Source organism: Oncorhynchus keta, chromosome 4 (assembly GCF_023373465.1).
Source record: "Oncorhynchus keta strain PuntledgeMale-10-30-2019 chromosome 4, Oket_V2, whole genome shotgun sequence".
Classification (NCBI taxonomy): domain Eukaryota; kingdom Metazoa; phylum Chordata; class Actinopteri; order Salmoniformes; family Salmonidae; genus Oncorhynchus; species Oncorhynchus keta.
The window spans coordinates 79709217-79726499 of NC_068424.1; the positions used below are offsets into that span (position 1 = coordinate 79709217).

The window sequence follows — 17283 nt, forward strand, 5'->3', positions numbered from 1 at the left end:
ATATAAGTCAGAAATGTATGGAGGCCACAGCCCTGGCGCAGAGGTTTTATGATCTGGCTGCTAACTCAAAATTAAACATGGTGTAAAAATGGACTTTTCAACTATTACAAACGCACCTGATATATTTCCTTCATTGAGATGCTTGATATGGTCCCCTCTGGCTGATTTTTAAACATTTTTTTATCTGAAAAGCAACAGTGACCCTAACCCATTCCTAGATGCCAACTGCTTTATCTCCTATTGACGATAGTATTTTCTGGTCGGGGGAATTTTGTTAAGATCCCTGACACTCTTTATGAACCTTAAAACGCATCTCTATGAACATTAAAACGCATCACTTGCGGTACGATTTTGGAAACATAAGGAAAGTATCTTCCATATTAGCGAAAAATTATTTTCATAAAAACGAAAGGGTAAATTACTGCACATATTTACAGGGTTAGTGTTTCCACACGGCCATACAGTATCTCCATGTTACGGAAGACATAGACTACCTGTGCTTATTTGCTATCTAGCGTGCTCTGAACACCGGTAAGCTAACAGGGGAAGAAGTGTGGTTCAAATGGAGACACACATAGCTTGTGGATCTGTGCTAAACTGCTACAGTTAAATAAAGGTTCAATAAAATATATATATATATTTTCGCTCTGAGGACCTCCAAGACCTCCAAGACAAGGTAAAGTGTATATTGCGTGAACCTCATTGGTATATTTTGCAAATATGCTATGAACGTTGTTTAAACGGCATTTCATTCTTACAACATTAAGGGAATGTCATCACAACTAAACATATTTTGTATTTTGGGAACACATCTCTTGTAATGTATACCCACACTGTTCCGACAACCTGTCGAAATTATTCTGGGAACATTTAAAGAACTCAGAAAGGCTGTTCTGTCAACATTGTAACATCTAAGGAATGGTTTGTGCACCCTGACGTCAGGACCACTTGACTGTTTTAATGTTATTGGGAACCTATCGCTTGTCATATCCCCACAATGTTCCCACAATCTAAAGAAATGTTTTAGGATTTTTTTGAATGTTGCAAGATTAGAATGTTTTTTTTTTTTTTGCAACCTAATTGTAATAATCAGCACAACTGGACAGTTTTGTTTGTTTTGGGAACATATCTAGTTGTCATGTCCACACTTTCCCACAACCTAACAAAACATTCTGGGAACCTTTTAAAGAACTGACCAAATGTTTTCTGGGAATGTTCTTGTAACATCAGGTGAATGTTTTTTTTGCATCCTAAAAGAAGCAATGTAGAATAATCTGCTCAACTGGACCGTTTTTGTGTTATGAGAACATCTGCAGCAACCTAATGAATGTTCTGGGAACTTTGACTGAACCAATTTGGGTTTGCTGGGTAGCCAGCTGGAGGCTCAGCTCACCATGGAAACAGCAGGAAACTGTAGGAGGCAGTTAAATATCATTCCCCCTGTTGGCTAAATATTGATGACATTTTGTATTCTGGTAGGCCTTCTTCTCCCATCACATGGTAGTTTATTTAGTAGAATTAATCAATTGCATCATATTGTAAGTGCACTATCTTTGCCACATCAAACATGATCATGATAATGATGATAGACATCAGATTTATAAAAAATAAAATTAAAAGGTGTACTATCACCCTCTTTTCTCCCCAATTTCGTGTCAAAAGGCAGTCATTTGTCAGTGTTTGGTGACAGACTCTTGATATCTACTCTACCATTTGTCAGTGAGTGGTAACTGACCTGTCTAGGTGTCTATCTACTCTGTCAAAAGGCAGTCATTTGTCAGTGTGTGGTGACAGACTCTTGATATCTACTCTACCATTTGTCAGTGAGTGGTAACTGACCTGTCTAGGTGTCTATCTACTCTGTCAAAAGGAAGTCATTTGTCAGTGTGTGGTAACTGACCTGTCTAGGTGTCTATCTACTCTGTCAAAAGGCAGTCATTTGTCAGTGTGTGGTGACAGACTCTTGATATCTACTCTACCATTTGTCAGTGAGTGGTAACTGACCTGTCTAGGTGTCTATCTACTCTGTCAAAAGGCAGTCATTTGTCAGTGAGTGGTAACTGACCTGTCTAGGTGTCTATCTACTCTGTCAAAAGGCAGTCATTTGTCAGTGTGTGGTAACTGACCTGTCTAGGTGTCTATCTACTCTGTCAAAAGGCAGTCATTTGTCAGTGTGTGGTGACTGACCTGTCTAGGTGTCTATCTACTCTGTCAAAAGGCAGTCATTTGTCAGTGTGTGGTGACAGACTCTTGATATCTACTCTACCATTTGTCAGTGAGTGGTAACTGACCTGTCTAGGTGTCTATCTACTCTGTCAAAAGGCAGTCGTCAGCACGAACCCCAGTGAGAGAAGAAAAAAAACATTAGAGACTGGGCTCTGGATTTGTATTGGCTGAGAAGGAAGTGTGCGTCAGCTTGTTGTCATTGCGTGGAGAGGGATAAATCATACTGGACAGATTGTAAACTACATCCTTGTGAAAGGAAAAGGAGCGGACATACACAGGTCCTTCTCACTGTCACGATGCGGGGCATGCAGGAGAGTCTGTGGGTCCTACCTCTGATACTACTGGGGCTGTTACAGCACTGGGCTGAAGGCGACTCATTCAGTCAGGTAATTCCTGTTGTAAATGGATGAATATATTATATAGCCTAGTTATATTACGATTGATACAATATAATTTCATTTGAAAATATGTCTGGGATAACTAAATTGCGACACAGGCTAATCTTTTACATTGTGGCATATTTGCTTTATCGTTTCGGTGTAGTAAAATATAATTCTGTTTATTTCACAATCCAGTGCTTGTTGTTCAAATAGAAATAATCAATCTGGGAACAAAACTAAATATTTACCTATGCTTGGAGCGTCACGCGAACCATGCAGCAAAACGCGCCTGGTATTTTACTATCAACATTTGTAACTTGAGTCTGATAATTATCTGTACAAAACAGTTCATCTGATAATACTTGTGGAATATAAAAATACTTGCTTGATATTCACTACCGTTCAAAAGTTTAGGGTCACTTAGAAATGTCCGTGTTTTTGAAAGAAAAGCACATTTTTTTGTCCATTAAAATAACATCAAATTGATCAGAAATACAGTGTAGACATTGTTAATGTTGTAATTGACGATTGTAGCTGGAAACAGCTGATTTTTAATGGAATATCTACATAGGCCCATTATCAGCAACCATCACTCCTGTGTTCCAATGGCACATTGTGTTAGCTAATCCAAGTTTATCATTTTAAAAGGCTAAATGATCATTAGAAAACCCCTTTGCAATTATGTTAGCACAGTTGAAAACTGTTGTTCTGTTTAAAGAAGCAAAACAACTGCCCCTTAGACTAGTTGAGTCTCTGGAGCATCAGCATTTGTGGGTTCGATTACAGGCTCAAAATGGCCAGAAACAAATAACTTTTTTTCTAAAACTCGTCAGTCTATTCTTGTTCTGAGAAATGAAGGCTATTCCATGTGAGAATTTGCCAAGAAATTGAAGCTCTCGTACAACGCTGAGTACTACTCCCTTCACAGAAGAGCGCAAACTGGCCGTAACCAGAATAGAAAGAGGAGTGGGAGGTCCCGGTACACAACTGAGCAAGAGGACAAGTACATTCGAGTGTCTAGTTTGAGAAAAAGATGCCTCACAAGTTCTCAACTGCCAGCTTCATTAAATAGTACCCGCAAAACACCAGTCTCAACATCAACAGTGAAGAGGCGACTCCGGGATGCTGGCCTTCTAGGCAGAGTTCCTCTGTCCAGTCTCAACATCAACAGTGAAGAGGCGACTCCGGGATGCTGGCCTTCTAGGCACAGTTCCTCTGTTCAGTGCTCTTTTGTCCATCTTAATATTTTCTTTTTATTGGCCAGTCTAAGATATCGTTTTTTCTTTGCAGCTCTGCCTAGAAGGCCAGCATCCCAGAGTCGCCTCTAATCGAACCCACAAATGCTGATGCTCCAGATACTCAACTACTATCTGCTGTGCTATCAGCTGTGCTAACATAATTGCAAAAGGGTTTTCTAATGATTAATTAGCCTTTAAAATGATAAACTTGGATTAGCTAACACAACGTGCCATTGGAACACAGGAGTGATGGTTGCTGATAATGGGCCTATGTAGATATTCCATTAAAAAATCTGCCGTTTCCAGCTACAGTAGTCAGTTACAACATTAACAATGTCTACACTGTATTTCTGATCAATTGGATGTTATTTTAATGGACAAAAAAAAAAATTTCTTTCAAAAACATGTACATTTCAAAGTGACCCCAAACTTTGGAAAGGTAGTGTATATTTTCTAGTTTCTTTGCAAATGCAACACATTTCTATGAGAAAACTGAAATGGTCTGTTTATTTATTTTTAGTAGATGCTCTTATTCAGAGAGATCTAAAGTAGGGAGTGCATCCATTTCCTTAGAAATCAAACCCACAACTCTAGCATTGCCACAACACCGTGCGCTACCAACTGAGCCACGTCATCACATCACAAACTACTTGATGTCTCAATGTAATCAATTACTGTATTGCTCATTGTTTTTATCTCCATGGTGATAGAAAGTCTACAGGTACAAACCTAGATGATCAGCCTATGTACAATACAGTAATGTACATTTACTTTAAGTGGTTTGTAAGGATTGTAAATTAATACGGCACAAAAAGTGGTTATTTGATCAAATAAAAAATATTGAATTTGATGTGGATGTTTTGTGTTTTTGGTTTAAAAATTGTTTTGGTTTATTTAATTCAATTTATGAGTTTTGTGTATTTATTCATTATATTTTCATCTTAAAATACCTGATTTCTTCTTATCCCTTGCGCAAATAACCTACAACTGTGTCTGTCCAGAGCTCACTCTGGCAGGGAAACTCTGAGGGCCCAGAATAGTTGATACAACGTTGCAAGTACATTGTTGATACAACGTTACAAGTTCATTCCACCGCAGATCGGTAGAAATGTTAAGATAAATTGTAAATTGACACTCCACATGAAAAAGGGTTGGTGACTACTGGTGTAGCCTACTACCCACAACTTCAGGAGTATAATGACAGGTGGGAGGAGGAGGGTTTGGAATATATCTTTTTTTGTTCTGGTTATCTTGATCTCTTGCTCCCCCTTTGAGTCATTTGTGTGTCTTAATTATTTCATCAAACAGTGTGCTTAAAGCACATGTGTCCAACTCAATCCATAGAGGGCCAAGTGTATGCAGGTTTTCACTTTTCCCTTGTCGTCGATTGATGAATTAAGGTGACTGATTAGTAAGGAACTCTCATCACCTGGTTGTCTAGGTATTAGTAAGGAACTCTCATCACCTGGTTGTCTAGGTATTAGTAAGGAACTCTCATCACCTGGTTGTCTAGGTATTAGTAAGGAACGCTCATCACCTGGTTGTCTAGGTATTAGTAAGGAACGCTCATCACCTGGTTGTCTAGGTATTAGTAAGGAACGTTCATCACCTGGTTGTCTAGGTATTAGTAAGGAACGCTCATCACCTGGTTGTCTAGGTATTAGTAAGGAACGCTCATCACCTGGTTGTCTAGGTATTAGTAAGGAACGCTCATCACCTGGTTGTCTAGGTATTAGTAAGGAACGCTCATCACCTGGTTGTCTAGGTATTAGTAAGGAACGCTCATCACCTGGTTGTCTAGGTATTAGTAAGGAACGCTCATCACCTGGTTGTCTAGGTATTAGTAAGGAACGCTCATCACCTGGTTGTCTAGGTATTAGTAAGGAACGCTCATCACCTGGTTGTCTAGGTATTAGTAAGGAACGCTCATCACCTGGTTGTCTAGGTATTAGTAAGGAACGCTCATCACCTGGTTGTCTAGGTATTAGTAAGGAACGCTCATCACCTGGTTGTCTAGGTATTAGTAAGGAACGCTCATCACCTGGTTGTCTAGGTATTAGTAAGGAACGCTCATCACCTGGTTGTCTAGGTATTAGTAAGGAACGCTCATCACCTGGTTGTCTAGGTATTAGTAAGGAACGCTCATCACCTGGTTGTCTAGGTATTAGTAAGGAACGCTCATCACCTGGTTGTCTAGGTATTAGTAAGGAACGCTCATCACCTGGTTGTCTAGGTATTAGTAAGGAACGCTCATCACCTGGTTGTCTAGGTATTAGTAAGGAACGCTCATCACCTGGTTGTCTAGGTATTAGTAAGGAACGCTCATCACCTGGTTGTCTAGGTATTAGTAAGGAACGCTCATCACCTGGTTGTCTAGGTATTAGTAAGGAACGCTCATCACCTGGTTGTCTAGGTATTAGTAAGGAACGCTCATCACCTGGTTGTCTAGGTATTAGTAAGGAACGCTCATCACCTGGTTGTCTAGGTATTAGTAAGGAACGCTCATCACCTGGTTGTCTAGGTATTAGTAAGGAACGCTCATCACCTGGTTGTCTAGGTATTAGTAAGGAACGCTCATCACCTGGTTGTCTAGGTATTAGTAAGGAACGCTCATCACCTGGTTGTCTAGGTATTAGTAAGGAACGCTCATCACCTGGTTGTCTAGGTATTAGTAAGGAACGCTCATCACCTGGTTGTCTAGGTATTAGTAAGGAACGCTCATCACCTGGTTGTCTAGGTATTAGTAAGGAACGCTCATCACCTGGTTGTCTAGGTATTAGTAAGGAACGCTCATCACCTGGTTGTCTAGGTATTAGTAAGGAACGCTCATCACCTGGTTGTCTAGGTATTAGTAAGGAACGCTCATCACCTGGTTGTCTAGGTATTAGTAAGGAACGCTCATCACCTGGTTGTCTAGGTATTAGTAAGGAACGCTCATCACCTGGTTGTCTAGGTATTAGTAAGGAACGCTCATCACCTGGTTGTCTAGGTATTAGTAAGGAACGCTCATCACCTGGTTGTCTAGGTATTAGTAAGGAACGCTCATCACCTGGTTGTCTAGGTATTAGTAAGGAACGCTCATCACCTGGTTGTCTAGGTATTAGTAAGGAACGCTCATCACCTGGTTGTCTAGGTATTAGTAAGGAACGCTCATCACCTGGTTGTCTAGGTATTAGTAACCTGGTTGTCTAGGTAACGCTCATCACCTGGTTGTCTAGGTATTAGTAAGGAACGCTCATCACCTGGTTGTCTAGGTATTAGTAAGGAACGCTCATCACCTGGTTGTCTAGGTATTAGTAAGGAACGCTCATCACCTGGTTGTCTAGGTATTAGTAAGGAACGCTCATCACCTGGTTGTCTAGGTATTAGTAAGGAACGCTCATCACCTGGTTGTCTAGGTATTAGTAAGGAACTCCCCTCATCTGGTCATCGAGGTCTTAATCGAAAGGAAAAAACTAAAACCAGCAGACACTTGCCCCTCCTCGAAATGAGATTAACACCTCTGGCTTAAAGCATCAGACAAGCTCAGTGCATGTAGTTGATTTTATTAAAAACACATATGTTGGGTCTATATATGGAAAAATACACATTTACAAATTTAGACCAATCAATTGGTTGAAAGAACAGACGACTCTCGGTTGACCAATATGTATTTTAAGCGGGGACAGCCCTAGACAGATAAATACACATGATTTATTATGTAAAACAAGTAGAATAATAGTGCTTACATTCTTGGTCTACAAGACTAGAATGGTAAACATCACTATTGGATGTCATTGATTAGTTTAGATTTTTTGTTGAAGATTGAAAACTGGGTCTACATGCATTTGGCCTATTTTCTGAGACTAACAGCGGATAGCACCACAAAAAGCACATGCATAAATATACAGCAGAGAATATGCATAAATGTTTAAACGTGTGTGTGTGTGTGTGTGTGTTTTGATCTTCAGGTGTGTGACCCATCAAAAGATGGCACCATCTATAACTACAATGCTAAGACCCTGAATGGGAGTCGTTCAGTCTCCCTCCGTGAGTACATGGGGAAGACCGTCCTCTTCGTCAACGTAGCCTCTTACTGAGGACTCACCTTCCAGTACCTGGGTAAGACTGTCTGGCTTAAGACTAACAGTATAACAGTAGGCTAACAGTTAAATTAGCTAACAGTAGGCTAACAGTTGAATTAGCTAACAATAGGCTAACAGGAGAGTTAGCTAACAGTAGCATAGCCCCACGCTTAAGCTTGGGCGATATACAGTTGGTATGATTATTATATATATTTTTTTGTATATATTATTTTTTGTGCTTTTAACCTTATTTCTCCCCAATTTCGTGATATCAAATTGGTGGAGAGGAGAGGCGAAGTTTGAGAGCCACGCGTCCTCAGAAACACAACACTGCCAAGCCGCTTTGCTTCTTGACAAACTGCTCGCTTAACCCGGAAGCCAGCCACACCAATGTGTCGGAGGAAACACCGTCCAACTGATGACTGAAGTCAGCTTTCAGGTTCCCGGCCCACCACAAGGAGTCACTAGAGCACGATGGGAGAAGGAAATCCCGTCCGGCCAAATCCTTACCTAACACAAGACGACACTGGGCCAATTGTGCGCCGCCTTATGGGTCTCCCGGTCACGGCCTGCTGTGAAACAGCCTGCTGGGATTAAACCCGGGGCTGTAGTGCCTCAGACTGCTGACTCTCGTGAGAGAGTAAGCCCGCCTCGCCTTGCAGGGTCTGCGTGCTACGCCAATTCTTATAATTATAAGAAATCTAAGATGTGTCAAATAAATTATATCAGGGCTCCTGCTATGCATTTGGTTAACTAACTTGCTGGCTAAGTGGCTAGATGTCAAGATCAAGCTTCTTGGTTACAGCAGAGACGTTCAACCCCCTCCTGGAACAAGATCCCTGTTGCCTAAATTTTTATTTTATTTTTTATACCGCCTCTTGTGTAGACATTCGGTCTGGTATGGTACAGAAATGTTGAGACGGTATGAACATCTGGATACAGCCCAACCTTACCCACACTTAGTTTACCCTCAAAACCCCACAACCTGATTCACTGTAAATCCCTCTTACAATGAGCAGGTCCATGCATAGACTAACAGGCCTGACTGACTGGCAGGCCTAGATTCAATCAGATCAAGCGCTAACCGGCGTTAGCTGACACCCACATAACTAATGTTTTGGCAGTGACGGAGGTGGAACTGCATTGGAGCTGTCAAAATCAGTGAGCAGCTGTTCTTGTGATCGTTGTCAGGAAGCCACACCCACCTCACTTGAGTTTGCAGTCAGAAGGAGGGAAGTGTAGGCCATGTAGAAGTAATGACGATCACAAAATCGAGAAACAAAATAATGAGAATTTCTATCAGCCTAATGGAGGTGTAGATTACATCTCCCATTCCAGTGTTGACTTGTAAACAAAGGCTGCGTGAGATTTCTGTGAATGCAACTCCGTGCAGCCAATGGCAATGTCCGCTTTAGGTACAATGCCAGGAGTCGCTTTTGGATTTGACAGCTCTAACGCAGTTCCAAGTCCGACATACCAAAACAGCCCGTAAAGCAGTTGTCGGCTAAAGCAGATCTGATTGAATGAAGCCCGTAATGCAGTTGTCGGCTAAAGCGGATCTGATTGAATGGAGCCCGTAATGCAGTTGTCGGCTAAAGTGGATCTGATTGAATGAAGCCCGTAATGCAGTTGTTGGCTAAAGCGGATCTGATTGAATGAAGCCCGTAATGCAGTTGTCGGCTAAAGCGGATCTGATTGAATGAAGCCCGTAAAGCAGTTGTCGGCTAAAGCGGATCTGATTGAATGAAGCCCGTAAAGCAGTTGTCGGCTAAAGCGGATCTGATTGAATGAAGCCCGTAAAGCAGTTGTCGGCTAAAGCGGATCTGATTGAATGAAGCCCGTAAAGCAGTTGTCGGCTAAAGCGGATCTGATTGAATGAAGCCCGTAAAGCAGTTGTCGGCTAAAGCGGATCTGATTGAATGAAGCCCGTAAAGCAGTTGTCGGCTAAAGCGGATCTGATTGAATGAAGCCCGTAAAGCAGTTGTCGGCTAAAGCGGCTCTGATTGAATGAAGCCCGTAAAGCAGTTGTTGGCTAAAGTGGCTCTGATTGAATGAAGCCCGTAAAGCAGTTGTCGGCTAAAGTGGCTCTGATTGAATGAAGCCCGTAAAGCAGTTGTCGGCTAAAGTGGATCTGATTGAATGAAGCCCGTAAAGCAGTTGTCGGCTAAAGTGGCTCTGATTGAATGAAGCCCGTAAAGCAGTTGTCGGCTAAAGTGGCTCTGATTGAATGAAGCCCGTAAAGCAGTTGTCGGCTAAAGTGGCTCTGATTGAATGAAGCCCGTAAAGCAGTTGTCGGCTAAAGTGGATCTGATTGAATGAAGCCCGTAAAGCAGTTGTCGGCTAAAGTGGATCTGATTGAATGAAGCCCGTAAAGCACTCTTCAACAAAGAGAAAGAGGCCAGTCCATATGTGACGAGAAGAGGAAGAACTATAGTGTACGCCCTACTTAATGTACGTTGTTTTGAAAGCTGATTTTGTCCTCAATTTACCCGAGGGCTTATTATGTTGTTATTATACAACCTGTAATCCATCAGTGTGTGTGTGTGTGTGTGTGTGTGTGTCATCTAATCAGAGTTGAATGCACTACACAAGGAGATGAAGGATTATGGGTTCACCATTCTCGGGTTCCCCTCCAATCAGTTTGGAAAACAGGAGCCAGGAGACAATCATGAGATTCTGGCCTCTCTAAAGTAAGTAGAGAGATCCGTTAACATGTAAAAACGTACGTCTTTAAACTGACAGATTTCGGATGGGGGAATTGTGTATTATGCTAATTAGATGGGGCACAGACATCGACCTTAGGGGGTAAAAAAAGACATAGTGGTGTAATGTATACGATATACATTACCACTGTTTTATTACATAGGGGAAATAAACCTGACACTTGAAACTAATAAAAAAAAAAAAATCAAATTAAATGTTATTTGGGGCCCTGGTCAAAATTTATTTATATAGCCCTTCGTACATCAGCTGATATCTCAAAGTGCTGTACAGAAACCCAGCCTAAAACCCCAAACAGCAAGCAATGCAGGTGTAGAAGCACTTAATCCAATTGTCCTGCATGCCTGAATGCAGGGAACAAGACAGCAATACTTCTGTCAATCAATAGAGCTTCTTTTAGTTTGGAAAATAACATCTAAGGAGCGATATACAAATCCCTAAGGTATAACCCACTCTGAGAAACATATACAACATTCCTATGGTATCTGGTCCCTCTAGCCCACCCTAGACTCTACTCCTGGCCAGCTTAAACCCCATGTACACCAGACTAGAAACCCTGGTTTCACCAGTGTCCGCCCTCAGTATATTTGGGTTTATAACCTGGGTTGTTAACCTCTCTAGTGAAAGCAGAGATTGTATGTATAACAGGCTTAACAGTGTTGTGGTTCGTGTTCGTGTCACATAGTCGATCTATCTAAGGCAATAGCTCAGTGAGTGAGGCACCCAATAAAAAGGTCCGTTAAGTGGCTCAAAAGCATGTCTAGGCAATGTCTGTGTCCCAAATGGCACCCTATTCCCTATATAGTGCACTACTTTTGACCAGAGCCTCATGGGGCCCTGGTCAAAAGTAACACACTATATAGGGAATAGATTGCCACTTGGGAAGCACACCAGTGATAAGCGTATCTATCTCTCCTTGGGTTCCAGGCATATCCGACCAGGAAATGGATTCGTTCCAAACTTCCTGCTATTCCAGAGGGGGGATGTGAACGGAGACACAGAACAAGGAGTCTACACTTTCCTCAAAGTAAGCAAGTGATTAGCGTATCAAAAATCTGGGGACACACCCAAAATGTCCAGGTTTTTACAGAAATCCTGGTTAGAAGATTCCTTGAATCACGAGGTAAAAAAAGCAAGAAATCCCAAAAATCTCCAACCAGGAATTGTGGAAAACTGGACCATTTAGGGATGGGCCATCCTTCAGGTGATTGCTGTTGTCCTCCTCGTCTACAGGGGGTCAATAACCCTTTCTGGGCGACTAAATTCTTGGACAGATACTGTGTGGAAGTGACAGTTGGCAAAAATCACCCTGTAACAGATATGCAACTGGGTTACACAGAGTGGGAATTATATCATGACATTCAGGGGAGGGGTGGAGACTATTGGGTGCACACCTGTTTTTAATAGGCTTATTAGGAAAGGTGTGTCATTTAACAGTAAAAATGTATGACATTTTAATGTGACATGAACACAACCAGTTATGTTTTCATCTGATTGTAAAAACAAATCACTTAGTAGGCTACCTACCGTTGTACATGTTTGTCCACATCAAAATAATTACAGCACCCAAACAGTGCACTGTGCATGCGCCATTTTGACGAATGGAAATAGACTATCTGTTAAAAACAGTGTAATGACACTCGGTGGTTGTCACTAGGCCTACTACAGTAGGTGTATCACGGATACCAAGGGAAGCCGTGCTTCACCAAAAATGTAAAAAAAAATATATATATATATAAATAAAATATAAACATTTTCTTCTTCATTAATTACATTCAATTAGCAAGTGGCTTCATAATTTGAGTCCATTGGAGGAGATCTATAGTTTACAGTCGGGAAGTTTACATACACTTAGGTTGGAGTCATTAAAACTTGTTTTTCAACCACTCCACACATTTCTTGTTAAATAGCAAACTATAGTTTTGGCAAGTCGGTTAGGACATCTACTTTGCGCATAACACAAGTCATTTATCTAACAAGACATTATTTCACTTATAATTCACTGTATCACAATTCCAGTCGGTCAGAAGTTAACCTAAGTTGACTTAAATAGCTCGGAAAACTCCAGAAAATGATGTCATGGCTTTAGAAGCTTCTGATAGGCTAATTAACATCATTTGAGTCCATTGGAGGTGTACCTGTGGATGCATTTCAAGGCCTACCTTCAACCTCTGTGTCTCTTTGCTTGACATCGTGGGAAAATCAAAAGAAATCAGCCAAGACCTCAGAAAAATAATTGTAGACCTCCACAAGTTTGGTTCATCCTTGGGAGCAATTTCTGAAGGTACCACATTCATCTGTACAAACAATAGTACGCAAGTATAAACACCATGGGACCACGCAGCCGTCATACCGCTCAGGAAGGAGACGTGTTGTGTCTCCTAGAGATGAACATACTTTGGTGCGAAAAGTGCAAATCAATCCCAGAACAACAGCAAAGGACCTTGTGAAGATGCTGGAGGAAACAGGTACAAAAGTATCTATATCCACAGTAAAACAAGTCCTATATCGACATAACCTGAAAGGCCGCTCAGGAAGGAAGAAGCCACTGCTCCAAAACCGCCATAAAAAAAGCCAGACTACGGTTTGCAACTGCACATGGGTACAAAGATCATACTTTTTGGAGAAATGTCCTCTGGTCTGATGAAACAAAAATAGGACTGTTTGGCCATAATGACCATCATTATGTTTGGAGGAAAAAGGGGGAGGCTTACAAGCCAACGAGCTCCCATGAATCACGGGGGTGGCAGCGTCATGTTGTGGGGGTGCTTTGCTGCAGGAGGGACTGCTGCACTTCACAAAATAGATGGCATCATGAGGCAGAAAATGATGTGGATATATTGAAGCAATATCTCATGACATCAGTCAGGAAGTTAAAGCTTGGTCGCAAATGGGTCTTCCAAATGGACAATGACCCCAATCATACTTCCAAAGTTGTGGCAAATGGACAACAAAGTCAAGGTATTGGAGTGGTCATCATAAAGCCCTGACCTCAATCCTATAGAAAATTTGTGGGCAGAACTGAAAAAGTGTGTGCAAGCGAGGCGGCCTACAAACCTGACTCAGTTACAACAGCTTTGCCAGGAGAAATGTGCCAAAATTCAACCAATTTATTGTGGGAAGCTTGTGGAAGGCTACCCAAAACATTTGACCCAAGTTAAACAATTTGAAGGCAATGCTACCAAATACTAATTGAGTGTATGTAAACTTCTGACCCACTGGGAATGTGATGAAAGAAATAAAATCTGAAATAAAACATTCTCTCTACTATTATTCTGACATTTCACATTCTTTAAATAAAGTGGTGATCCTAACTGACCTAAGACAGGTCATTTTTACTTAGATTAAATGTCAGGAATTGTGAACAACAGAGTTTAAAATGTATTTGCATATCACATGAGAAAGCATCTGAGTGAGCAAAACATAGCCCCTCTGTCTCTGTATTTGTAGCCCATGTATCTGATGCTGTCTGGCCAAAACGGGTATGACATGGGATCCTTACTGTAGATCCCGTCTTCCAAAACCGTTTTAACCCCGTCTTCCAAAACCGTTTTAACCCCGTCTTCCAAAACCGTTTTAACCCCGTCTTCCAAAACCGTTTTAACCCCGTCTTCCAAAACCGTTTTAACCCCGTCTTCCAAAACCGTTTTAACCCCGCCTTCCAAAACCGTTTTAACCCCGCCTTCCAAAACCGTTTTAACCCCGTCTTCCAAAACCGTTTTAACCCCGTCTTCCAAAACCGTTTTAACCCCGTCTTCCAAAACCGTTTTAACCCCGTCTTCCAAAACCGTTTTAACCCCGTCTTCCAAAACCGTTTTAACCCCGTCTTCCAAAACCGTTTTAACCCCTTCCAAAACCGCCCCGTTTCCAAAACCGTTTTAACCCCGTCTTCCAAAACCGTTTTAACCCCGTCTTCCAAAACCGTTTTAACCCCGTCTTCCAAAACCGTTTTAACCCCGTCTTCCAAAACCGTTTTAACCCAGTCTTCCAAAACCGTTTTAACCCGTCTTCCAAAACTGTTTTAACCCCGTCTTCCAAAACTGTTTTAACTTTCCAAAACTGTTTTAACCCGTCTTCCAAAACCGTTTTAACTCTTCCAAAACTGTTTTAACCCCGTCTTCCAAAACTGTTTTAACCCCGTCTTCCCGTTTTAACCCGTCTTCCAAAACTGTTTTAACCCCGTCTTCCAAAACCGTTTTAACCCCGTCTTCCAAAACTGTTTTAACCCCGTCTTCCAAAACTGTTTTAACCCCGTCTTCCAAAACTGTTTTAACCCGTCTTCCAAAACTGTTTTAACCCCGTCTTCCAAAACTGTTTTAACCCCGTCTTCCAAAACCGTTTTAACCCCGTCTTCCAAAACCGTTTTAACCCCGTCTTCCAAAACCGTTTTAACCCCGTCTTCCAAAACCGTTTTAACCCCGTCTTCCAAAACTGTTTTAACCCCGTCTTCCAAAACTGTTTTAACCCCGTCTTCCAAAACTGTTTTAACCCCGTCTTCCAAAACTGTTTTAACCCCGTCTTCCAAAACTGTTTTAACCCCGTCTTCCAAAACCGTTTTAACCCCGTCTTCCAAAACCGTTTTAACCCCATCTTCCAGAACCGTTTTAACCCCGCCTTCTAGAACCGTTTTAACCCCGCCTTCTAGAACCGTTTTAACCCCGCCTTCTAGAACTGTTTTAACCCCGTCTTCTAAAACCGTTTTAACCGTCTTCTAGAACTGTTTTAACCCCATCTTCTAGAACTGTTTTAACCCCGTCTTCTAGAACTGTTTTAACCCCGTCTTCTAAAACCGTTTTAACCGTCTTCTAGAACTGTTTTAACCCCGTCTTCTAGAACTGTTTTAACCCCGCCTTCTAGAACCGTTTTAACCCCGCCTTCTAGAACCGTTTTAACCCCGTCTTCTAGAACTGTTTTAACCCCGTCTTCTAGAACTGTTTTAACCCCGTCTTCTAGAACTGTTTTAACCCCGTCTTCTAGAACTGTTTTAACCCCGTCTTCTAGAACTGTTTTAACCCCGTCTTCTAGAACTGTTTTAACCCCGTCTTCTAGAACTGTTTTAACCCCGTCTTCTAGAACCGTTTTAACCGTCTTCTAGAACTGTTTTAACCCCGTCTTCTAGAACTGTTTTAACCCCGTCTTCTAGAACTGTTTTAACCCCGTCTTCTAGAACTGTTTTAACCCCGTCTTCTAAAACCGTTTTAACCGTCTTCTAGAACTGTTTTAACCCCATCTTCTAGAACCGTTTTAACCCCGTCTTCTAGAACCGTTTTAACCCCGTCTTCTAGAACCGTTTTTCTAGAACCGTTTTAACCCCGCCTTCTAGAACTGTTTTAACCCCGCCTTCTAGAACTGTTTTAACCCCGCCTTCTAGAACTGTTTTAACCCTGTCTTCTAGAACTGTTTTAACCCTGCCTTCTAGAACTGTTTTAACCCTGCCTTCTAGAACTGTTCTAACCCTATAACCCTGTCTTCTAGAACTGTTTTAACCCTGTCTTCTAGAACTGTTTTAACCCCGCTTTCTAGAACTGTTTTAACCCTGTCTTCTAGAACTGTTTTAACCCTGCCTTCTAGAACTGTTTTAACCCTGCCTTCTAGAACTGTTCTAACCCTATAACCCTGTCTTCTAGAACTGTTTTAACCCTGTCTTCTAGAACTGTTAACCCCGCCTTCTAGAACTGTTTTAACCCTGCCTTCTAGAACCGTTTTAACCCTGTCTTCTAAAACCGTTTTAACCGTCTTCTAGAACTGTTTTAACCCCGCCTTCTAGAACTGTTTTAACCCCGCCTTCTAGAACTGTTTTAACCCCGCCTTCTAGAACTGTTTTCACCCTGCCTTCTAGAACTGTTCTAACCCTATAACCCTGTCTTCTAGAACTCCTGCCCGCCGGTAGGGGACAGCTTTGGGAACCCCACCAACAGGCTGTTCTGGGAGCCCCTGAAGATGAACGACATCAAGTGGAACTTTGAGAAGTTCCTGGTCGGACCGGACGGAAAGCCCGTGATGAGGTGGTTTCCCCGGGTCACAGTGTCTGAGGTTCGGATGGACATCATCAAATACTTCAATCAACTCTTATCCCAGTCCACCCAGCAGAACATTGACTAAGGTTTTACTGTGCTGTGACCCAAATGGCACAGTATTCCCTATGTAGTGCATTACTGGAAATTCATTACATAAGGAATAGGGTGTCATTTGCGACGCAGCCTGTGTTGTCATCAGGGCTGGGGTCAAATTCCATTTCAGTTGAGTAAATTCCTGAATTGAAATGGAATTCATTCCATCCGCGATAGGCTGGATTTGATTTATTTTTATAGATTTATTAGAGATCGCTCCTTTAGATACATGAAATCACAGTGGAACGGTTTCCAGGTTCCATCAGTTGATGGTGGTACTGGGTAAGGGTTGTAGGTCATAAAGGAGGTGGCATGTTGTATGAAGGTGAGGCTTGAAAACAGTGATTCTGTGGTGCCAAGCCTGAGTTCTAGGGTCCAGGCCAGTCCTTCAGTGCATTCAGGCTGGGCCTGGTAACCCTAGGAGCCATGCTACCTCCTCGTCCTGCCACACAGACCAGACGCCCAGTTACCCACTGCTTCTGCCTGACTAATTCATGTCAATAAATCACATCAATGCAACATGGAGCCAATTTCTTCCTGTAAA

At 41.9% G+C, this 17283-nt stretch overlaps 1 protein-coding gene across 1 annotated transcript; it reads left to right on the forward strand.

The window, feature by feature from the left end:
- Positions 1–2387: 2387 nt before the first annotated feature.
- On the forward strand, positions 2388–17258 carry LOC118381795 (glutathione peroxidase 3-like). The gene is made up of 5 exons (XM_035768699.1): positions 2388–2612; positions 7795–7945; positions 10481–10598; positions 11557–11656; positions 16501–17258. The coding sequence occupies exons 1-5, from the start codon at positions 2523–2525 to the stop codon at positions 16729–16731; spliced, it is 690 nt and encodes a 229-aa protein (XP_035624592.1). The 5' UTR covers positions 2388–2522; the 3' UTR covers positions 16732–17258.
- The last annotated feature ends 25 nt before the right edge of the window (positions 17259–17283 follow it).